This window comes from Aythya ferina (assembly GCF_964211825.1).
Source record: "Aythya ferina genome assembly, chromosome: 8".
Classification (NCBI taxonomy): Eukaryota; Metazoa; Chordata; class Aves; order Anseriformes; family Anatidae; genus Aythya; species Aythya ferina.
The window spans coordinates 17,356,501-17,381,654 of NC_140304.1; the positions used below are offsets into that span (position 1 = coordinate 17,356,501).

At 39.4% G+C, this 25,154-nt stretch overlaps 3 protein-coding genes across 5 annotated transcripts in view; 2 read left to right on the forward strand and 1 right to left on the reverse strand.

Moving 5' to 3' along the window:
* Positions 1–25,154, forward strand: part of LOC311440447 (uncharacterized protein) — a 378,092-nt gene that overhangs the window by 345,625 nt on the left and 7,313 nt on the right. The window lies entirely within an intron of this gene.
* Positions 1,147–20,427, reverse strand: LRRC8B (leucine rich repeat containing 8 VRAC subunit B). 3 transcript variants are annotated; one of them, XM_084527373.1, is made up of 5 exons: positions 20,337–20,427; positions 7,200–7,254; positions 6,396–6,491; positions 3,579–5,740; positions 1,147–2,587 (listed from the first exon to the last, which is right to left on the reverse strand). In XM_084527373.1, the coding sequence occupies exons 4-5, from the start codon at positions 5,712–5,714 to the stop codon at positions 2,315–2,317; spliced, it is 2,409 nt and encodes an 802-aa protein (XP_084383499.1). In that variant the 5' UTR covers positions 5,715–5,740; positions 6,396–6,491; positions 7,200–7,254; positions 20,337–20,427; the 3' UTR covers positions 1,147–2,314. The 3 variants fall into 3 exon arrangements, with proteins under 3 accessions (XP_084383499.1, XP_084383501.1, XP_084383500.1); XM_084527375.1 differs by lacking the exon at positions 20,337–20,427 and adding an exon at positions 19,842–19,864; XM_084527374.1 differs by lacking the exon at positions 20,337–20,427 and adding an exon at positions 19,423–19,507.
* The window catches only part of KYAT3 (kynurenine aminotransferase 3), a 42,673-nt gene continuing 38,113 nt past the window's right edge, over positions 20,595–25,154 (forward strand). Inside the window, exon 1 of the mRNA XM_084527393.1 lies at positions 20,595–20,843. The gene's annotated coding sequence lies outside the window, so the exon portion shown is untranslated. The remainder of the gene's footprint in view (positions 20,844–25,154) is intronic.

The following is a 25,154-nucleotide window of genomic DNA, read 5'->3' on the forward strand; positions in this document are numbered from 1 at the left end:
TTTTCTTTTACCATTTCCTTAAAGGATTTGAGATTACACATTAGAGTAATGAAGTACCTTTCAAAGTTTGGTGTTATTTCAGTCTGGCAGAACTACCATAAAATGCATACTTAAGATCATTGCTCACCTATCAGTTGTGTTGATTGTGGCAAAGGGCAGATTCACTGCTAAAAAAATGAAGTTATTGGCCAAAACCATGTGTACAGTTTACTTGCTTATTCAACTTTTTCCAATACAAATTGCCAATTTCAAAAAACCTTTAAAGAAAATACTTGCCTATTTAAAAAAAAAAAATTCTAAGCCGCAAGTCTCAGGTGTCAAATTATGGCATGAAGCATTCCCCAGTGTTAATTTACCAAGTTCTAATAGATCTATTGCAATTATTAACAAAGCTCCAGCCACAGGGATGCAAATCAGCATACTCCAGTTTAATCGATCACATCTACCACGACTGGCTCCGTTTGTGAACCACGTCAATTCCCGTGGAACTATTACACAACTCAGATTTAGATAGAAATAGAGCCTGGGAGAGCTACATATGTTTGCTATGAAAGACTATTCCAACTGTACTGATCTGCACACAAAAACAACTAATCAGCTTACACTATTTCTAGAACTACATGAAACATAATAATTACATATTTTGGTTCCCTGAGAAGAACAGTGCTCTAACTACAGAGGTCTTTGGAATGCCATCAGTACAGTGAATAAAGAGGTACCTCTTGCACTGCTACTGCAGAGACATCTCCTAGTTCCATGTTGATCAGACTCACTTTTGGTATTTTCCTTCAAAATAAACCTTACTCTCCATAGAAGTGTCACTGAAATGGAAGCAAGAGATGACTAGAAACAGTCTAATACTGAAACTGGCTTATCTGTGATTATTTGTTATTGCAAACTGGAATGTATAGTTAGCACACTTGATGACAATGAAGTCTTTAAGAGCACAATTTACCACATTTATTTTACTATAATTAAGATTGTTTTTGAAAACTTTAATATACTACAAGAAGTTTTCAAACCTGTGTTTTTTGGAAAGCTTGCTCTTTTTTTTTTTTCTCCAGGGGCAAAACTTCTTAAGTGAGCATAATAAATGTCTGCAGCGTTAAGTCTTCAAGTACAATAAAACAGCGCACAGCAGAAAAATTAATAAAGTCAGGAACCATTTTATTTCCATCCAGCTTTGCAAGTATTAAGGATGGCATGAAAACTTATTTCACCACTGTTAATTATGAAATTATTCCATCCCTTGAAGAGACAAAGTTTATAATGCTTTCCTGGTTTTCCCTCCCAGGTACTTATGAACTGTGTGACTATTTGGTTTGTTTTAACTTTGTTTTTCAGTTCCTATCTAACACATACCTCTTTCTTCCTCTCCTCAGCCACCAAAATACCATAACTGGGCATGGAGAAGCACTGAGGCAGTCAGTAAGTGAGAGGTTATAAAAAACATTAAATAGCAACACACATTACACTGACACCTGGGATGCTCACAACACACAGAAGACAGCTTTATAACCTTATCGTGTTCTGTTTGCCATCATTATCTACGAAATACTGTAAAATTTGACTAGTACACGTGCACAGTAGTTATTCCAGATTCTTCTGGTTCCTCCAAATTTCTAGGCAACATTTTGTACTTACTATATAAGACAAAAATACTGAAACTGATTTCAGATATTATTGCCCAGCTGGTTTTACTAGCAAGACATAAATGGCATCTTCCACAATTATAAAATTAATGCTTAGTACTTGTCAAAAAATCTTCAAAAATTAAGGTATCATCTTGAAAAATGATTTTCAGTATATCCCATGCAATTGAACTGCTCAAATAGCTTAAATTCTCAATTTAAGATATTCTACGTTAGTGAAGAGTTCACATTTAAAAACTAATTCCAGACAGTTTTTAGGCCTCATATGGCAGGAGATGAAACTGTTTAAAATTGTCACTACCAACAGAAATAAATTCCCCATAAGAAAAAAAAAAAAGTATATACACACACTCACTATAACCAGGCAATCAACTCTTCCATTCCAGTACTATCATAAACATTTAACTAAGTTATTTCAAATAGTAGAATCAAACTGGCAATTCATATTTCAGACTTTCCACATATATGATTACCTGTTAAAGGCTGTATTTTTTTGTTCAAGTCCAAACAAATTTTTCTTTTCCAATACAATCAACTCTGTTCAATGCATTTATGTTTAAGACTAATCTGTAAACTGCTATTCTCTCCATCTATACAGATCTTTAGAGAGTATTAAGTGAAAAGGCTTACAGGATGCACTGATGTAGAGTTTCATTTCAAGCTTAGCACTTATCTGAGCATGTCTGCAAACGCTCTCTTACACGAGATGGAAGCGTTTTTAACAACCTTTCTTCTACGATTAGACTATTCCGTTTTAGGAACTGACATTCTTCTAGTTCAGCGGGAAGTGATTCAAGATAGTTTCCAACGAGCTCTAATTGAACAAGATTCAGTAGCTGACCCACGCAAGGGGACAAATTCATCAGACTGTTATTTCCCAGAAGAAGAAATTGCAGCTTTTTGCACTGAAATAATCCATCAGGCAGCATTTCAATCTAGAAAAAGGAAAAAACAAAAATAACCTATGTTAAAATATGTTAACCTGCACTTAAGCTTCAAGTTTTCACATTTCCCGATTTCATTTAAGGGTAAGAAAGCTCTTAGTTCATGGAGGTACATGGAAAGGATAACTAATGCTTTTATCATTAGATGAGAAAGTGCTTGAGAACGCTACAACATTTTATATACAATTTTTTGTTAAGGAAATGCTTAGTTACTGGCAGAAGTCAAGGCAGAAGCATGGCATGGGTGAGCATATGCATGTGTGCACACGTAGGATTGTGCATGTGCAGGTGATAGGGGAGATAAATAGACCGCCATCTCCTAAGAACCATTTAATGAAGACAAAGCACAGATTCTGTGGAGAGACATTAGCAGCTCCAGTGTTGTGAAACCTGTACAAACAGCACAGTGGTAATTAATCCCGGTCCACACTATTAACATATAAAAACAACCTTACAAGTGAAAGCAATTTGAAACCTGAACAGAAGTCCTCAGGTCATAAACCCTACAATAACAAGCCTCTCAGTTTAGCACTACTGCTGAGGTTACCAGCTATTTCCCTCCTCCCAGTCAGACAGCTGCGCTGCTCATGAGCTAGCTGCTGATTCACTAAAGCTTTCACTTTGGCCACTTCAGGTAAAAATTTAACACGGATTATTGCCATTAATATACTACATAGGATAGACAGGCGCAGGGAAATGGAAGGTACATTTTAGCACCCATCCCAGCCTATGCTATCTGTGATTATGGAACAGAGCCCTGAAGACACTTTAGGACTAAGATAGCACTTAGTATCAAACAAGCTTTCATGATACTGAAGTTCTAGCTAATAAACAAGTACCACCTTCTCTCAGCTCCACCTTGTTTACTTCAATCATAAGCACTACAAAAACATTTTGAATCAGGACTGCTCCAGAAGGAACAGGAGGTTAAAGTCAATATTTGATTTTCTTTTTTTAAGTAGTAATTCAAAGTTCTACTTACATGGTTTTTTGTCAAAGCCAAGTACTGCAGATTGGTCAGATAACTGATTTCTTCAGGTATAGAGGTTAGCTTATTATAGCTAAGATCCAAATATTGCAACTTTTTGCAAAGAAATAGCTGCAATGGAACATTTTTAATATTATTGTAATTTAGATACAGTTGTTCCAGGTTTGATAACGCACCAATCTGCACTGGAACATATGAAATGCTGTTGTGCCACAGTTTTAAGCAAGAAAGGTTCTTAAGATGCTGAAAACTAATTATTTCTTCCACTGTTCTGAGATTATTTTCTTTTAAGTCAATTTCATGCAAATTGTTTAGGGTAAAAATAGAATGGGGTATGCGCTCTAGATCACAGCAGATTAATTCCAAGGTTCTCAGGTTTACCAGCTTCTTCAAGTTATTTAGCACTATCAATTTATTTCCCTCGTTGTTGATAGACAAGTGTTGCAAAGAAGGCAGAAGATCTGTAACCACTTGAGGTATACGGGAAAGGTTGGTTTTTAAGTGAATTGATCTCAGATTTTTTAGTCCCTGAAAGCTTTCATTGTAAATGGAGTTGTGATGATCTAGCACAAAATATCCCGTTAAGCACAATTCTTTAAGGTTTTTCAGATGAAAGACCCAAAAGGGAATTCTTCCCATCTCACTGGATTTCAGACGCAACGTTTTCAGATTTTCTTCTAAAAAGCTCACTGCTGGATAATCCATAGTTAGTGATGAATGATAAACGTTGAGTTCTTTGAGATTGACTAGCTGGGTCACAGCTGAAGGAAGTTTGGCTTCGGGAATAAGTTCCAAGCTTAGGACTTCTATTTCTGTCAGTTCAAATACACTGTCTGGAAGACCGTTTAACATAAAAAGGTTAAGTTCAATATTGTCCTGGGCATTTCTTACTAGTTTATTTTTCAGTTTTTCCACTGACCATTCATTGTTCAGATTAATCTGTTTCAGTTTGTTTTCACTCAAATCAGACAGGAATATTGAGAATCGTTGGGAATAAAGAGGATCATACTGATCTGCCAAGTGGAGAATAAATGCAAAGTCATTCTTTACATCAGGTATATCGCTGTAGTTACTTTTCTCTCTCAGCTTCTCAAAAGAATATTGCTTAAGTGAACTTCTTAACATCCACCACAAACTGTACGTACAAGTTAAGCCATAGAAGATCACTAAAACAACATAAAACGAAGCCAGAACTTTAAAAATTTCTGCTAGTGAATAAACACACTGGTACCTTTTGTAGCCTGTAAAGGCTTGAACATTAACTACACAATCTATTTCAAGTGTAATAAAAGATAAATAATAGGGAACATAAATTATTATTATTACAAACACAATGACTTTGACTATGATCTGTTTCATATACACTTTATATATGACATCCTTCTCTTCAACGTGTACTCTGAATTTCTTCACTTTTTCAAATATAGCTTTAGCTTGTTCCCCTTCTTTTTTGTCAAGAACACTTGAGGAATTTTCTCTTCCAGTTGTTTCCAAGCCAGGCTGCGTATATGGCAGGGACTGTCTGCTAGCCCCTATATCTACTGAACTCCCAGGTGATGAAATCACTGCTTTGGATTTGGATATTGGCAACTTCCTCACAGACTGCTCGGCAACTGTTTCTGAGAGGGCACGCGTTGTCCATGGAGAATCAAAACACTTCTGAAGAATTGCTACAAAGTGCTCAAGCCTGGAACTTGTACTAGGATAGTAAAGCCAGAAATTACTGCAAGCTGCAAAAATAAAGGTATGCAGAAGCACTAGGTATGGAAAAAATTTGGCAAACCAATGAAGCTCTCTCTCATAACATACTGCGTCAATATAGGAATACTGCTGCCGATGGAGATCATTCTGGATTTTAAGCGGGATGATTATCTGTGCTGTAGAGCTAGCAGACATGTTAAGGTTGGTTTTAACTAAATCCCAAGGCACGGCACAATGATTGTCAAATTCTAGCTTGCAAGGAAGACAACACAACACTCTGGTTTGAGTAAGCTGGAGAGCCCCAGCAAGCACAGCAACTAGCAGCATTATCATGGTGAGGTAATACCAGAAGACATCCCACCATGGTTTTAGTATGTGGTAGGATGACTGGGCATCTGCTAAGTATTTGAGTTCTGTTAGCGTGATCATGACTTTCACCTGTGAGAGAACAGCAGCTGGTAGAGGAAAAAAGAAAAGACATCCTTAGAGAATGGTTAAAAACAATTTATTTCACCATTAAACACTTGAAGCTTATCACTGTTTTCATGATTTGTAGATCTAATATGAAATATTGGCCTAGTATTCAAAGTACAGCGAAAGGATCCAAGAATTCCTGGTACTTAACACCATAGCCATGATTTCATTTTATTTTATTTTTTATTTAATATTAAAATAGCATCAGAAATTAGGAGAAATGCTTTTTTGCATTTGGGTACTAGTCAAGAACAAGCAGGTACGAGTTGAGTGCCTGAGATATTACTAGCAGTCCTTGACCTCTATCCTAAGTTTATGTAACTAAAGTTATTTATCTTTTATTAAGAATGCCAAAAATCAGAGCAATATGGTAACAGGACTGCTCTTGTAATTTAGAATTTTCTACTGAATTAAATCATTCCACCCAATTCGTAAAGAATAAAGAGTGAACAAAATTTCTTGTAAGAACAGTTCTGCATTACATATCCTTACATATAATTCCCCTTCTCCTACCAAGGGATTTGAAAATGTAGCTTTTCTAACATTTTTATTGTGCATTATTGTCATTCTCATGCACACACATGTATGTAATTGTCAAATTTAACCCCTAGCAGCATACATTTGATTAATACTTACTTTATTAAAGAGAATGAAATATACAGCACCTCTCAGTCAGGAGGTCTACACCTTTTAAAATTCCTTGGACATGCCATCTTTACATTTGTCTTCATTCTGCATGGAAAAACATTGAATATACTTACTTGGGTGAAGCCATTAAAATACAGAGCAAATATTCAGCTTTCAGCACAACTACTGCCTTACTGCAGACATCAGGAGCTGGTAAGCTCTGCACTGCTACAGCTACACAAAATGGAACAGAGCACACTTGGACATGAACATCTTGAGCGTAAAGTCAAAGTTTTACACCATCATATCAACACAAGAAAAAAGAGCAAACAGCCTACAGCTAACTATTTCACTGGAAAGTATTTTTTTTTTCAGCCAAACAGCTCTGTGAAAATAAAATATGCAACATACATTACTCTGAGAAATAGTTCAGTCAGTTTTGATACACCAAAGTTTGGCAGAAAGGTAGGTTTCTCAAAAATTGAGGGCCATATTTTACTTCATAAAACAAATTATCCACTGTCAAAAGCAATACCACAGACACTACCAGTTTTGAGGCAAACTTACTACAAAATTTTGTTAAGCACTACAGATAACAAGGACTGATGATGTTCTGTATTTGTCCTGATGTACTCTTACTGCACTTTTAATTTCCAACACAATTGACAAGCTGCTATAAAAATACAAATAGCAGGACTGAGGCAGAACCCTATTCTTATCCTACATTCACATTTGAAGAGAGAGGAATGGCCAAAATTAAATTAGTATTTCTTCATTTGACAAGGCAGCTTTTAACAAAATGCAGAAACTTACCAGGCCTGCTCAAGGTAAAGCAGCTGAAGAAGGACAGGATGGTTGTAATATGCTCCTGGAGAGAAAAAAGGTTTCATCAGATCATGAAACATTTGGTTCTCCACAACTGAGTAATTCAACAGCACTTCAGTAGTCTTTCCACAGCAGTGTTTTAAAAAATCTAACATTTAATAAGCCAAAGTTCTAGTTAGAATCCTTTAAGATACCATCCCTGTGAAATATTTACTGGGTCACTAACCAAGCATTGCTTTCCCTGAAGTAGAGATGGAGTAACAGCCCTTGTCATTGTCACCTAAGTGCTAAAAGCCATTTAAGCACAAACGGTTTTGCATTTACATAAGAAGTTGCTACTCCTGCAGCTGAGGTGTTATAACCACAGCTGAGAAATAGCAATTTTTTCATTCACTGCAGCTCAACTTGCAAAAACAGATCTGTAAGTATCTCTAAAATCAGCTCTTTTGGAATAATTCTTTGGCACTTGGACATAAATTCACAGGTGTAAAAACACAGAAAGGTACTAAACACATCAAATTAAGGCTCTCATTTCACTAAAAGTATCTGGATACTGTCTCTACTCAAGCCATAAATGCTTGATTTGAACAAAGTTCAAAAAAAAAAAAAGTTTTTTTTTCCCATTTCTAACCTAGAATTAAAACAGAACTTTATAATAAAAAGAAGTATTTAGGACCCCTGTTAAAGTTGTAAAGAACACACCAAGAGATTAATATGTTGAAGATGAAACAGAAGTGCAAAAACCATAAATAGTATATATTTAACAAAGAAAATTTGAAAAGTTGAGGTGATAGCAGAATTGGCTGAGAGTCTGGAATAATGTGAAAAATCATTTGCAGAAGGATGGAAGTATGTTTTTCCTGACAAACGCATGGACCTTGCCAAGGGCACGGGCGCATACTAACATTTTAAGAAATTGCTTTTATAACTAAGCACCTAGAGAAAGCTACAAGTAATACAACTTAATAATGCATGTGTATTTTGATACATGGAAGAAAACTCTCCTGGTAACAGACTTGTCTTGGGGAATAATCAAGGCACAGAATTCAGAGTATGAAAAAATATTAACTTATACTACAACAATTAACACTGGTTGGTTTTGTTATTTTAGCTTTGTATTTAAATTACAAAGAAAACCAGAAAAACTGAACTTAAGTCAATTCTGCTAAAAACATACTGTCTGTACTTGAGTATATGCATAACCCAGTACATCATCTTCAAGCAATGCTTTAATGCTCAAAGTGGTTTGTGCTTATGTAGTCAGAGAACTCAGAGTGAGACTGACCCATGTAAGTCCGTCAGGTTTGCTTCCTACAAAAATGCTTTCTTTGTCATCTCTCTGCCTCACACTAGAAAATTGTTAGTCCCTATCACATATCCTAGAAAAGAAAAGTTCTTACTGGGGTTTTAGAATTGTTTCTAGCAGAAAGTGAGTGTCACAGTATTAAGTGCTTAGATACTTAAACTCCGGTTATCCTAATGACCACTTTTGAAACCTCCTGATGAAACGTGTATTTATTACAATTCCATGTACGCAAAATAAACTCCCCTATTGGAGAAATACACAGTATATACAAGTATAATATAAACATGTGAATTATTAATGATAATTTTGCTCAAGACAGTTTTCTTTCAGATCTTATCTGTATGCCAAGACTGACTAATCAAATGGAAAGAAGCTGAAGTGTAATGGGCTTGATGACTCTCATCTCCAGCTGCTTTCAACCCATATCAGAGCCATAAAAGCTTTTCAAAGTGGCCTAATTCAATTGGCACTCTTTCTCAGAAGATGAGAGAAAGAAATTTAGCCCCAAGCTAAGTGATGACTTCAGGAGTTACCCCAGGCTGGAACCATGTCTCAGGCCAGAAAAATAAAATAGTAGCATTCACTACTAACTAGGCAATTTTTAATTACTTACAACTTCAATAGAAACAAATCCAGCATATGAATAAGAGGCTATTATTCTGAAAAAATATTACCTATTACCACTAGAAACTCTATCTTCCTCCAAAAGGTTGCTTAGTATTGCATTACTCCTCCCCTTGGTCAATGCTTATATAACTGTAGGCACACTTGGTTGGGGTGGCTCTGACACGTGACACTTGTCCCCAGATGATGATGGGCTACAAAAGCCAATACCTGACAGGAGGTTTTGTTTTACACAACTCAAAAAAATAACCTTCAGTATTGAACAGATGTTTCTGACACTTAATCAAAATATATTTTACACAACTAAAGTATACTTTGACAGGTATCCCAGTGACACTGGAATAGATAAGTAAATAAATCCTCATGAATATTACAAAAGCAAAAAAAAGGCACAAACCTTGCTCATTCACCCCCAACATGTCTTTTCTGGTTAGAACTTCCCCATCTATAGGCATGCCACCATCTCCTTTTTTAAGCATCCCAAAACAACAAAAAGCCCAGGTACTGCAAGTGTTCTAGGGCAGCTCAGAATTCATGAAGAACGCAACTGCTGCACAGCCTCAGCAGATGCCTTCACACACCTACTGCTTTTTGTTTCAGCTTTCTACTGAGAAGTGATAGAATACTCAATCCAAGTGATAGAATACTCAATCCAATCCATTTGATATATGGTCTTCCAAAACCTGTACTTTGGTCACTTGCATGCACAGAGATGTAGTTTTAGGATCTTTTAGATGGGGACTGTATTTTTGCATCTGAATTCCACTGAATGCCAAACAACATGCAAACAAGATTAGAGAAAGCTTCTTTCTAGCTCCTTCTGAAGAAGGTCACAAGTGATGATTAAACTTAAGTGATTATCCTTCTGTATTCAAAATAAGCCTCAAGACACTCCCAAACTCTACAATAAATGTTGCTCAAGCACTGGATGTTCAATACTACAGTAACAACAGTGTTACAAGTTTTACAAACTTTCAAACCATTGAATACCTGAAGACCTTTCAAACAGTCTAGGATCTTAACCACAAGTAGGCAACCTCAACTCTCTGCATACAGACCAGCTAGTCCTTAAGCACTGCTGTGCTCAGGACAGTACTGCTGAACATAAAATGTGGACCAGTAATTGCAAAGTCTTCCACTGTTTAAGGTAGTCCTTTCTCTCTAGAGAAGGCTACTTATATCAAGCTATTTAGACATTCATTTCTGGGAAGTCAAACATGTTTTTAGTACAAAAATTTAGTAAATTAGGCTATGCTTACACTTTCACTTTACATGGGTTGCCCTCCTTCCCTGCTACTGCTTCAAAGTTAACTGCCTAGCACACAAGCTGATAAAAGAAAAAAAGCCTTGCAAAATTAAACTATCTAACACTGCCACTACCAAAACTTCCGTAAGCTGAGAAACTAGATTAGCATGTAACTTGGCAAGGATATAATAAGTAGTTTCCCCAACTACCCAATAGCTTGAACATTCCTAGGCTCAACACAGGCCTTTGAGCAGGTGAAAAAAGGTGTCTTGAAGGCAGCTTCACCTAAACACAGAATATCAGTGTTGATTTTTATTACTTCCTTTCTCTGCTATGCTTAATTCAAGGGAAATACTTTATCTTGCCACCTAATCTAAATTAGAAGTAAGCTTTATTCCAAATTGACTTGCTTTACAAGCAAAAGCCTTATTCTTGAAATCTGACTGAGCAGGATTACCTACATCACATTATACATTTCCAAGCTATGCTGCAGCACTCCTGAAAACACCAGTCTTCCTCAAACCATAGGTAGCTAACTTCTCCTTAAATGTCATCAATATGCAAGGATTTGATCTGTTCCGTGTTTAAGAAAGTCCAGTAAAGAATTAGTCTGTGGTATTAAAACAGGTCCCTGGTCAAATGCTCACTAGGAGGTGGATCACCTCCCAACAGTCTGGTCGCACAGCCAGTTCCCGTTACCTGCCTGTAGGCACATGACAATGGATTGCATCAGTGAGGTCTGCCCAAGTGCATGGGGTTACCTGGGCTTAATTCTCAATACTGGATGGGAGGGAGAAACCAAGTTAAATATTTTGAGGGTTAAACTTTCTAATGAAGTCATATTACAAGTCATCAAGACACATACATTTAGGGAAAAACAGTACTTTTAGTCTCATACTAAGTTAGCTTGGAGAACAATTCTAAATACATGCTTCAACTTTAGTAAAAGCACTTCTCCGGCCCTCTCCTCAAGATGTTGCCTTCTAGCCAAACCAGAAGGTCACAACCTATGCTCCTAGAAAGGACTGTACTGCTGAGAAACATTTATGCACGCAAGCTAAAAATAAAAACAAACTACACAGTTTAAATCCAAGTTTAAGGCTAGACAGACAGTAGTTGAGAGCTTACAGAAAAATCACTGCAAAACAGAAGTGGCGAGTAGGCACAAAGCTACATTTCTGGATGGGCACGTTTGAGCTGAACAGCAACCTGATGGTAAAGAACATGCAAGGAAATTGAGAAGTAGACCTGCTTTGTCTGTCTTGCAAGTCATTGCATCATGACTGACCTCTCTGAAAGTAAGCTTTCTACATTCTGGGCAGTGATCCTCACAGGGATGCTTTCTCACCACGCAGGGTGCTTTCTGAGATCCCTACCAACCCACGCAAAATCTGGACTCTGCATCAATTCTGATTTACTTTTCTAGTGAGTAGTAGTTTGTATAGCTTCAGTGGCCCAGCAATATTTTCAAACTCAGACACATATATTTAAAAATCTATAAATTAAGGTTATATCAGATAGTGATGGTAGTATAACAGAGGAAGGGTTTCCACTAAACTGACAAATGTTAGCATTGTGGCCTCTACCATCCTTAAGGAGGCAATGTAAATCTTCAGCCAAGCTGTATGCAGTAACTTCCCTGGAATATGGATTTATTTTCAGCTTGTGCTCTCATCTTTAATTAACAATATAAATACATTAGCTTAAAATTAATAAAATACATATTAGCATCTAAAATATTGATTACAGTCAATATGGAAAAAGCAGAGAAGCCAAATGGTAAATTCACTTAGAGACGTGTTTTGTTTCACCCTAATATTTAATTAGTGATTCAACCAACTTATTTAGTTTGTATTCTCACAGGAAACCAGCACTTCTTCCATAGAAAACAGAGTGGGTTTTTTGCACTCCATTAATCTCCATTTCTTCAGACACTTGTATGTTTCACTTATTTCCCTGTAAAAGGAAATTATAAGTCGTGCACCAAAAGTTTCACATTGGCATTCCAAACTTGAAAGTATCAGCCACTTGAAGATCTACCATCAAGAGTCTGCTTGGCAATTGCTGAAGGAACAGCAAAACCTATTAACGCATGACAAGTAACTGCAGAGTTCCGTGAGGATTTAAATTCTTATTATTTTTATTTATTTATATATATATATTTTTTAAGTGAGCATAACAAAGTGTAGCACTGCTGACTGGAAGAGGAGGGCATTGGGGAGCCTAGGACCACCCAACAAAAAATAAGTCCCAAATATTTGTTGTGCAGCACCATGCAGTCTAGTCACATTCATTCATTTTTAACACAAAGAGGTCAGTATCCACAGTGAAGCACTGTCTTCCAGCAGCTTCTTTTTCAGCCCCGTAACATTTTGAAGTAAACAAAATTTTCAGTATTAAGAAAAACATAGGAGAAGGGCATGGATTCTTGCTAGCAAAAGATCTGCTATTTCTGAAGACATACACACTTGTAAGAACCCAAAGAAGTCTGTTCTTTTAAGCTTGGCATTAGCCCATAATGACGTACACAACAGAAAAGTCAGTTCACATTAGTCTCAAAAAGGGGACACAGATTCATAAGCAGGATCAGCACCCAAACTGTACACAAGACTCATTTAAATATAAATTTGAAGCCAAGAATGTTCAAAGAATGTATGAAAGATCCCTTTGTAGACAAGCTACCTTTTTGTGAATTGGTAATGGATTTGTGGAATAGGATTGACAGCACTGAGGAACCAGATTGCGTTAACCACAGCAATGTACTCTCATTATCAACATCACCCTAGAACAGCTCATGCTATCACCCAAGCATACAATCATGAACTTCACATAAACTTTAATAAGTCCACTTAAAAAAACAAAAAACAAAACAAAACAAAAAAAAACTATGGCAGTCAACATTGTAGATGTGGAAGCAAAAATTAAATGGAGCTTGCCAGACCAGCTAGGTGCATTTCTTTGATAAAGTAAATGTTTTTCTAAACAAGCCAAACATAAGAGATTGAATTGAAACAGGCAAAGAACTACATATTTTTGCTGTGACTTGAGCCATGTGTTGGAAGCAACCAGAAGAGGGGAAAAATCCTGCCTGGACTGATCTTTGGTAGGAAAGATACACACCACCAAGGATGCAGCCCTAGGAGCAGGAAAGGCTGTCCTACATTAGTACCAAAGAAAACACTTCCACCATAGAAGGGTAACATCCCTGTACAAACCTCATTTGCATTATGAAAGATCATTAGCATCTCATTTAGGAAAAAAAACAAAACAAAAAAAACAATCAGGACTGCAAGACTAAGAACGCTCAGAGGACTGGCAGTTCTTAAGCAAGTAGATTACAGGAAGCTGTCTTTCTAGTACAGAAGAGATGAGTGAGAAATTACTGGGGGTGAAGAGGCGAGAACAGAACAGCCTGGGAAACACATCTGCCTTCTCAGGACAGATGCACACAGCCCATCTGTGCTCAGCTAATGCTTATTCCAACCAGCGTGGGAGGAGACCACTCTCTCCAGGGATGACTGCAGGCATGTCAAGCAGTCAGACATTCCAGCCCAAGCGTGCCATGGAAGGTATCAGGGAAGCAGCACAGATTACACTCTCAAGTGGTGCCTAGAAAGAGGTAAGAATGGGCCTCCTTTGCTGTCCCCTCAAGTCCCAGCTTTGAAATCAGTACTGCAATGCTGAAGACAGAAATTCTTTGCCAATACTACAAGCAGTCCATGCTTCTGAGTTCCAAAGAAACATCTGAGCAAGTTTGAAGCAGTAAGTACGAAAAGTCTCCTTGGCTCTTCACCCATGCCTTTGGTGTAATCTTGCTTAGGGAAGAAATCTCAACATGTCTAGACTGGGACCAGTATCTGTGGCATGCTGTACCTTTTATAACTTTCTCAGAAACCATCTTATAGAACAGTACACCAAGTCTTTCATCCCAATACTGACGTGGCTAGCACAGTCAGACATCTCTCAACTGCATGGAACTAGCTTTTCAAGCTCACTTTTAATGCCTTTTTATTCTTGTATCCACATCCCCAAGTCTTCCTCATGCTGAGAAATATGAATACATAACCATAAAACAATGGTATCAACAGGATCCCTCCAGCATACTAAAGGAAGTCTCAATAGTATCTACTTAATTCTGCATACCAAGATAAGTGCTACAATAGAAAATTAATTCTTATCCTCTTAGTTTCCAGAAATCAGACAGATACTCACCACGTCCATTCATTGTGCTGCTATGCTCAGGACATCAGAAAGCAAAGCATACCAAGATAACACTAGAGAATACTCATTACTTAAATGCTACAGGGTTCCTCTACCAGCAGATTCTTTAATTATAATATAGTTTATTATCTTCAGTCTTCAAGAGCAGTACAAGTACAAGAGAGGCCAGCTGCATAAAGAAGTTAAGAATACTTAACAAAAGACCATCCTCCCCTGGGAAAAGGCAGGGAATTATGCGTACGTGCCCTTCCATTTTCAGTGTACTTTCCAATAAACTGACTCTTGAAAAAACTGTAAATGGCTAGAAACCCTAGTAATATCCAAGATGTTCCCAGTGAGTCTACAGAAATCAAGTCTAAGTAAAGAAGTATTCTGAGAAAGAGGAACCATAGAGTATGTACACACACCTGAGCTAGCTCTGAATTAGTTTTCCAACCAGCACCAGAAGTGCTGCTGTCACAGCACAACAGAGTGGACTACAAATCCTAGTAAGCATTGGGCCAGTTTTGCAATCCACAAGGATATTGTGGTGCTACGGCTAGGCAGCACAGCAGCATACATGCTGCTGTAAATCAGCACCGTGGGTACTGATGCATTCACTAAGCACGGTCATGTTCTGATTTGGTACTTCTGGATAAAGGGCCTAGGAGGAATTCAGCAGCACTGAGCTGAGATCAAGAACAAAGTGGCCAACGTGTGACACATGATGGGAAATCTTGCCTGTTTTGCTGAGAGGAGAGTATTGAAATTCAATGTATTTAAGTAATTATTTTATGTTGGGAAAGTTTTTAGTTAGGGAAACTGATGATTTTTCAATAGTTATAGACTGCCAAGACCAAACATGTCCTATCAGGATAACAGATTTTAAAAAAAAACAGAAGCATCAAGTTAACAAATGAAAAATAAATACACTCTGCCTGTGCAAGATAATTATTACCACACTTAAACATAAACACAAGACTTAAGAACAAACATACAGCATGGCTAGTATCTCTTCTTAGAAGAAAAAGCATTTCTTCTTGTTTAATTGGAAAGACAGTTACTGCCAAAAGCCAGATGACAAGCTGAAACACTCGATTCTAGATATTCCAACTAAATACCTATAAAAATTAACAAGAACAGATAAATATCCAACATACATCTGATTCAAACTCAGCTACTCTGTGTATGTGAATTCTCCCCAAACCCATCTTGCTAACATTTTATAGAACCTCCACACCTCAAAGTTAAAATTAAAAAAAAAAAAAAAAAAAAAAAACACAACAAGTTGTGAAGCTCTAATAAAAAACTCCCCTGAAATGGAAGCGGAATAGGTTTTACTAACCATCCAGCAGGGTGCATACTGACTGCACAATCCCCTCAATCTCCTAAGCATCTTTTCCATCTCTATATTTCTCTGTATTATCTATTCAACCAAGCAGCCATTTTTCTTTAATGAAATTAAAGGACTGAAGGACAAGTTTCCACATTGCATGTCCTACGCAATACTACATTTTCTGAGAACACGTCTGCATGCAATCACTAGAGCTAAAAGCACGGTTACAGTTACCTACCAGAAGCATCTCCTAGAAAAATGCTGTTTCAGAACAAGGTACAAGTGATCAGTATTGAGCACTACAGTAAATCTGCAGTAATCCTGCTTTGATACCTTGACAGACAGTTAGCTTAGTACTTAAACTTTCTCTTTATACTTCTGTCAAGTTGAAGCATGCTGCACAACAGTCCTCCACCACACCAAATCCCCTTTATGAGCAGGCTGTCTGAGCAAACCTAACAACTGGCAACGTTGTTTTGTTTTTTTTTCCTTCCAGACAGCATTTCTACAAGAACAAATGCCACTTTTCAGTATGAAGCCAAATGTAGTAACTTCAAAAACAGAAGTCAAGGTTTTACCACCGCTTGAGTCAATTAAGAGCTTTGAAGTGAGAAAAAACAAAACAAAACAAAACTCCACCCCCCAAGTTTATACGAAACTGAGTTAACAGCTCCAAGCAAAGCCAACGTTACTGAACTCCTGTTTGAAAATGCACTTGAACTGAGCCAGGATGTGCCCGGAGTCAACTAGGCAATGTTTTGGTGCTTTCCTGACTTTGAGCCAGTGTCATTGTAAAATTAGTATTTAAACAGCGTTAATGTTTAATAAAAGACATTTACTTAGAAAACAAGTGCCTTTACTTGCAAGGACACTGGCTGAGTAATAATCACTTTCACACTTCCATTTGTTGTGGGTGGAAAGCAATAGATTATCACCCCTGTTAATAATTTAAACAGCCCAGAAACAGGCAGTTTCCGTTGAAGGTTTTCAAGCACCTCCCTTCTTCAAGTATTTTGGATTACACTACAACTGCATATCAAGATTTTGCCTTCATTCACAAAAAAGAATTTTAAGGATAAATACATTAACAACAGAATCTAAATTTGCAGTTCTCAAATTCCAGCTCAGTAGATATCTACGTTTACATGCAGGAGAATTTAACCTACCATAAAATATCTAGATAAATATCTGAAAACCTCAACTACTCACAAAATACCAATATTTTCCCAAGCAAACTATAGCAGTAAGGTCTGGGAAATCATGGGTTATATTTCCAAGGTTTTTAAGTGAGAGCATTAAAATTAATGTCACTAATTATTGCTAAATGAACTACATGACCATAGCTTTGTAGTTGTTATTGCATAAAACTGAAATTTGGCTTCCATATTAAACAAAAGCCACAACTCAAGCAAGTATCTCCCAAGCAAGCAAACAGTGTTTGCAACACAGCAACCCAAAACAACTCCTAAGCCCACTAACAATTAGCAACGACAAAAAAAAGATTGCCTTGCTAACATTTTTTATTGGTATCACTGGATTCCTTATTGAAGGGATCAAAAAGGCCAGTTTCCTACATTGAAAGTCCACAATTTATTTATGAGAAACTGCATTCCAGCTTACAATACTAGAACACAATGAAAAGTTGAACACTTCTCATGGAAGTGCACTTACACCATCTAATTCAGACATGCATTACTTTGACACAGAATGGCACCAGTAGGAATTAAATGGAAGACACTCCATTAGGTGTTCTCTCCGCAATTCCTTTCTGATTGTTGGAAGACCATAGAACCCTCTCTGGTGTACACTGGAGGAGAGCATGCCTGTGTCATGCACCAAACTACATTTGCAATGGCTTCCGTGATAGCTGTACTGTCTACCTTTCTTGCAAAGTACAACATCAATAGAAATTAGTCTTCTCATACCAATTAACTGGGGAAACTATTCATATGAATTCTAAAGCTCTAGTTCAATACAGAACACAATTTGATTTCAACAAGTTCAAACCTGAATCCAGAACCAGCACACAGCATGCTAGCATCTCTTGGTGAAAAGCAACAACAAATCCAAGCATAACTATGATGAAATGAAGTCTGCATACCAAGTCTGCTACAACTCTAACCGGGACATAGACACTATATATATATATATATATATATATATATATATATATATATGAAGAGAGAGAGAGAGAGGGAGAGCACACAAATATGCAATTTAGTTATCAATAAGTTAAGACCACATGATTCATAACAACCTGACATTGAGACTGAACGTCCACATGGTAACAGGGGTGTGAATGTAAAGCTACATTTACCAGCTACAACAAAGCTGAGTTACGAGCTCCTAGTACGTGGCTCTGAACTCACTCCATACAGAACACAAACCTTGGTCAGATAGGACTTGCCATAGCTTGTCACCAGTTAAGAAGAATCAAGAGAATGTTTCATTAGTTAATTAGCAAATTAAGAATAGATTCCTCTGTTCCTAAAGGAGCATAGCCTATCCCACTCAAACATTAACATTCCAGCATATTTAAAGATTCAAATATTAATTCCACTTTACATTCCCTCTCCTTTTACGTAGCTACCCTAGTAATCTAACCAATCATCTCCATAATCATAGCACAGGCTTCTAACTTCTTAAAAAGAAAAAAAGACTGCAAGAGCAACTGGCAGAATAATGCTATTTGCAAGACAACAGCTGAACAGCTGTTGTGAGGATGCCTACAGGAAGGATAAATACAGCCCACAGGTTAGAGGAGGAAATAAAGGCAGCAGTGTGAAACAGGCAGCTGAGACCAGTACAAACCATGCTGTATCCCCCTTAGTCACATGAAATACCCATTTCTAATCCCAGCAGAGTAAAGCTTTATGGCTTTAGCAGCCTGTAGTAGTATTACTAGAGCTACAGCCTCCTTCGCTACCTCTAGTGTGGCAGGCAGGGCAAGTGCAAAAGCAACTAAAGGAACCCAAGACTTTCTTCCTCCCTCCTCTCATTCAAGAAATCCATTATAAGAATGCTTCTTTGGCAGTGATATACTGCTCTGCGAGGCTCATTTTATAATATTGAATTACAGATAGATGCCTCTTTAGTATTACTGCTCTGCCTTAAATTTATACAACATGCTGTCACCAACTTCAAAGAGCACTTGTACAGGTACCTTGTGAGAAACAAAAGGAAATTAATTTTACTTTTGTCCCCATGATAATACTATCTTCCTTAAAAAAAAAAAAATAGTGGTCAGACCAACAACTTTTTTCTCTCAAGACTGTAAGAGAACAAACATGCAAATTTCAATGAATTACATGAAACCTACTGAAATTGAAATGGTTACTACGTAAAATATGTGCTAGCATGAAACTCTGCGATAAGCACTGTTACCTAGCTACAACAGGATGTTTTAAAAACACTAGGGAAAACCCTTAAGAGAACTTGTAGCCTATCCTAACTCCCAGTTCTACACTGCAGCCCTTCTCCCTCCCGTTCTCTCTCCTACCACATCCCTCGCTGTGGTCAGCACCGCAGCTGCTGAAGAAAAGTCCTACTTGGGAGAACTCTTCCATTCCTCCCAGGGCCTGCTGAGCGAAGAAAATGCATACAATTTACAGAGACAATACATAATAAATTATACGAGTGATATATTGTAATGTTACATTACTTAAGCTTTGTGAGCTCTCTCCCTCCCCCCCAAAAAACTTTATGAACGCAGACAAAACAGATAAGCAACCCTTTGACCAGTCGCTCTCCCTGCTAAGCAGGTACAGAGAGGAGACTTGTGAGACACGGGGAAGGGAGCGATGCCTTATCTTATCGCTTCAGCTAGCAGGCAGGGGAAGCCAGGAGTCAGCAGAACACGCCGCTGAAACGCCTGAAAACGCAAGTGAGCACGGAGCTCCCGGCTCGCTGCAGCGTTACCCAGGGCTGCTGCTTGACAGGACCGCACCAGGTGCTAAGGCGAGCACAGCGAGCCCAGCAGCACGGTTAACGACAGCCTCCACGTAGACCCGAGCCCCGGGGAAGCCCGGTTCGGTGCTTTATCCCCCAGGCCCCGCAGCACGGGCTGATCGCCCCCCGGACACGCGGCCACCGGGCGCCAGGAGGGTTCCCCGGTGTCCGGGCGGAGCAGCCGGGCCGGGCGGCAGCGCGGAGGCCGCGGCCAGGGCCCAGCGGAGCCCGGGGCGGGGCAGGGGCAGGGGCAGGGGCAGGTGCCGCCGCCACACCTGGCCCTGGAGGCGGGCGCGCGGCGCTACCGGCCCCGGGCGCGGCGCCTCCTCCCGGCCCCACCCGCACGGCGCCAGCCCCAGCCCCAGCCCCAGCCCCGCTCCCCTGGGGCGAGCGGGAGGGCGCGGGGCCGCTCCCCGCAGGCCGTGGCGATGCGGCACCTGCCGGCGGCGGCTGCCCCGCACTCACCTGGCCGCGCCGCCTCGCCTCGCCTCGTCTCTCCTCGCCCCGAGCCGAGCCGCCCCGAGCCGCGCCCGCCGCCCGCCAGCGCCCGCCAGCCCGCAGCGCAGCGCGAGGCACCGGCTGCAACCGGCGCTCCTCGGCTCCGGACCCGCCCCGCCGCGCGTCACCGCCCGCGCCGCCCAATGGGGCTTGCGGCCGGCGGGCCCGCTGACAGGCCGCGGGGCGGCGGCGGCCCGGGCGGACAAAGGCGGCGCCGCGCACCTGCGGCCCGGCCCGGCCTGAGGGCAGCCCGGCAGGCACCGGGCGGGAGGCGAGGCCGAGGGAAGGGCCCGTCCCGCCCGGCCCCGGAGACCCCCCCGGGGCCCTGTGGGCGCACCCAGGCTCGTCCGGCACCGGTCCCGTCACCGGGTCGGGTGCGCGCGGTGCCCGTCCTCCTGCTGAGAGGCACAGCCCAACGCCGCGCTGCTGCGGGGCCAGACCCTACCGCGGCCGGTCAGACCCAGCCCAAAGCAGGTAACGCGTACAGAACTTCACAAGTATGCACGCTTAAAAAACCAACCCACGCACCGTAAGTTTTTTGACTTTCCTGCCTCACTTCCTCTTTCTCCAGCTGACAGTGCAATTCCCACCCTCAGCCCTGTCTGAAAAGCTGCTTCTGCAGGGCTAAATGCGAGAAAGCTGGGCTGATTTCTGCCCGTATTCCTCTCAATACCTCAGCAAATGGGGTGTTTCTGCCTCCTCTTAGTCACACGCACAAACATCTCATTCTGCTCAATAAATTTTCCTGCAATATTTTCATTCTTAGCCACCCCCCTGCAACAAATCTATTCAGAAACATATTTACAACATAATTATACTCCTTACATTCATTCTGCTACAATAATGTTTGTTAATTGTCTAGTCGTCAGCTAGGAAAAAGGATCTGTTTTCAAAATACTGCTTTTCCCCCACAAAACACCAAAACCCTTTTCCTCACAGCTAAACAACCCCCCCTTCGTTTAAGCAGCACAGGCTCTAGATTTTGTGGAAATAAATTGCAAATTGTATGGAGCACACAATTATCTATTATTATTCAACTTAAAAGAACTATTAAAATACAACATAGTTCTGTGCAAAACAAGTTTTGGAACACAAACGTTGCCGTTGAGCCAAAACTGAAACTACTTACAAATAAAAGTGAAACTGGTGTTTTAACCCAAACGTACAGACCTGCTAATGCAAATATGTATGTTGTAAAAAAAAAGCACACATTTGTTTTTCCAGTTTGCAGCCATACTGGTAGCATAGTAGAGAATGTGTGTGTTTTGCGTTTGTTTCAGGCTGATTGGTGTTACTTATGATGATACAATTTGATGAATAGTAATTTAATGTCAGAGGTGACAGTAGTGAGACATTTTCTGCAATTTCTTCTCTAAGAAGCATTCTTAAAGTTTGGTAAGCATTAGCTAGGCCAGCAATCTTCCTAAGAGACCTTTCTGTCTCCTGACCTGCCACCTTCATACCCTTCATGTATCTTGACTTCCACCATCAAGATAAATCATCTGCTCTGCTAGCATTTGCCTGATTAATGATTTCATCCGTTTTCCCTTCTTGGAACTGTTTACCCTTTCTGTGAGCAAAGTAAATAAAAGTATATCTTATTCTATAATTTTTATTTCTACTTACTTAAAATGAGATGTCTGTCTCTATGATCTGTCACACTTTTCTTTTTTTGTCAGCAATAGGCTAGGAGGACAAATTAATATTTCATTAAATTATAAAACCAGGAACACTTTGTTGTGCTAAAAATAAAAGGAAAATATTAAGTCAGAACACAGAACCCAATGGCTATAAGGCTCATAATTGCTTGAGTAACAGACTGAAACCTAACTTTCTAGGTTTGGTTTTTATTTACTCCACTGCTGAGTGGCTCCTGGGGATCCACAAGGGGAGCACTCCTCTCACCGATCACTCTCCACAAATCTCCCAGTGATGATACCTGAGCAAAGGGAATATTCTGTTACCCACCTACTCAAACCAACTCTGTTTTTAGCTGTGCAGCTCCCGACTGTAAATCCAGCAGATCAAGTTCATCTTCAGAGTTATTTTAGTGCTATTACATTAGGATTAATTTCTTCCAGTCTTTTTCAAGCAGCACTATCCAGAAAACATTCTTCAAGTTCTAACACCCTTTCTAGTTGTTCATCACAGACATTTATAAGATACTGAAAAACAACAGCTTGACAATCCAAGAAAAGTTGAGTTTCATTTCACACATCATGCCATCCCTTCATCTTTTTTAACTTGATATTTAGATGTTACAAAACCAGCTTTGAATCTCAAAAGAATTAACAGTTTCAAATGCTATGCTCAGTGTGACTAAGGGGTGTCTTGAGCATGTAGTTCAGTCCCTCCACATGCACAACTCTGGGAAATCTGATGCAGTAAGAAAGGGAAAGCTACATGGCAGCGTCCTGTATACTTAAGAGGGTAATATTTGGAGTTGAAATTTCACTTTAAAATATCTCTAAATAAATATTCTTTCTCAGATCAGACAGGTGACTTGACTTTTAACCCTCCAGCACCGCTTGGATTTGCAGGAGCAAAAGCATCGTGATTGACAATTGCTCTGGAAGCAGTTATCTGAAACTGGGCCAGTCCTTTTGAATAAAGCACTCTGTGATGACTTGCCTTGTGATCACCAAGTGGACTCCTGACCATCTGTTTTTCAAGATCCCATCTTTTCATATGAAAGGCTACAGCTTCAAAGTTAGCTGAAGCATGAACCAACACATCATAACCCTTCAACCTCTAAAATGCCATACAAACATTTGTTCTCCTGAAGGGAATAAAAACCATTTAAGCTCCATAGATCTAAAGATAATTTCCTATCAGTCCTTGGCACATCCCAATTGTTACCATGCTTACTATTTCTGGCATTGCTAAAGCTTCTTTGTCTCCTGCTGAGAATTTATAAATCACACATTACACAGGCTCCAGATCACTGATCTCCTGGTGCAATACTGTGACTTGCAGCTTGTAAATAAGGCACTCACCGCAGGGGTGGGTATTTTAGAACAACACTTCCCTCTGCTGGATCTGTGGGCAGCGACAGCTGTCCCTGCGCTGGAGGGATCTGCCCAAATTCTGTGCCACTAGTTTAGGCAGGATCCCTGCTCCTTCCAGACAGCTTTGGACAGTAAGGCACTAGTAAGGGTATTCTTAATTTATCAAATAAATATGATAACAGTTTAATCCAGCATCAGCTGATCAGGAATATGAATTTAATTTCTGTTCAACACAGAACTATCTCAAAGCTGTAGATATTACTAAAATCAGGAGTCCTAGGGCCTGTCATTTTTTATTCAGGCTAAAACCCAGACACATTGGATCTTGAGCTGCAATAGTTTATAGAATAAAGAGAGACCAGATAAACTCTGATAATACAAAAACATTTAAGCATAAGAGAACTGGAATAGGAGATGTACCTTGGCTGGATGTACTTCAATGTAAAAGCATTAGGATCTTAGGGTATCCCAAGAAAGACACCATACATAGGACATCCTGCGAAATACAGGGTGTTTGAGAAGAAAGCTTGTTCTTCTTCATTCCCTGTTATGTGCTGCTACCTTTTCATCTGTGAGGAAGTGAGCACAGACAAAGCGACAGCAGCATGTTAACATCATTTTTTGTCCTGTTAGAAAGCCAGCAGCATAAAAAACAGAAACATGTAACATACAGGGCTGTTAGCATGAACCCTGCTTGGCAGACAATGCCTACATATGGATCCATTGTCTGCAAAGACTTTCTTATGCAGCCAGTGCTGATTTTAATTGACAAATTAAGGAGTTTTCATTCTTAAGTGACAAAGGGAGCCTCAGGCCAGATAAAACTAAGTGAAAATACCTTTTACTCAGACAAACAGGCATTCTTTTGTAGAGTGTGTGTATATACAGCACTACAGGAAAAGGTTAACTTTTTTCAGAGAGAAATATTGGCCACAGTTTTTATGACTCTGATAGAAACCGAGAAAGAGTGGTACACTGAATTTTAATTGGGTGCTATACTTCCTATCTGGCCATCTGTTCAAAACTGCTAGTAATAACCAGAGTATGACATTTTATGGTAGTTTTTGATGGAAACTACCATATTCAGATACAGCCTGAGTTCGAATTTTACTATTACAGGAACAATGTCCACAACTGAGGGAGGAGGGAGAGTCAGAGAGAGGGGAGAGAGATGATTGTGGAGACAACTGACTAAAGTTGTGCTTCATTCATGTTCTCCGTGGACAGGAACTGGTCCCAGTGCAATAGTACACGTGCTCCTAACTCACTTGTACAAGCACAACTCAAACTCGTAACTAAGCATTCTGCTGCACAAAGATTCCATTCACATACTCTGCTGAATGAAGGATTTTGGTGGATGTCAAAACATAGGAAGATGATGAATAAATGAAACATGGAGGAAGAGGAGTAGACAATACAAATATATATTCCTAAAACAATATTCCCAGTCAGAGAAATTTACTTTGAAACAGGAAGCAGAGAAGTTCCCCAGAAAAAATCATCAAAAGATTGGATCAAAGTAGTACTCAGTGTTAAAACGTAGAAGAGATAACAGTGCTTAAGGCTGAGGTTAAATGGAATAAACGTTCACAAGAAAGCAGGAAACAGATGATTATACAGTAAGTAATTCCTGATTTGTGTTCAGAACAAAGCCTGTACTAAGCATACTGAAGGTCTAGTTAGAAAAGATTGGATAAGAAATATTTCTCATGAAATAATGTTTTCAAAGAACGTGGAGAGGAAACAAAAGGCTTGAATAAGGAAGAAACCATAATGC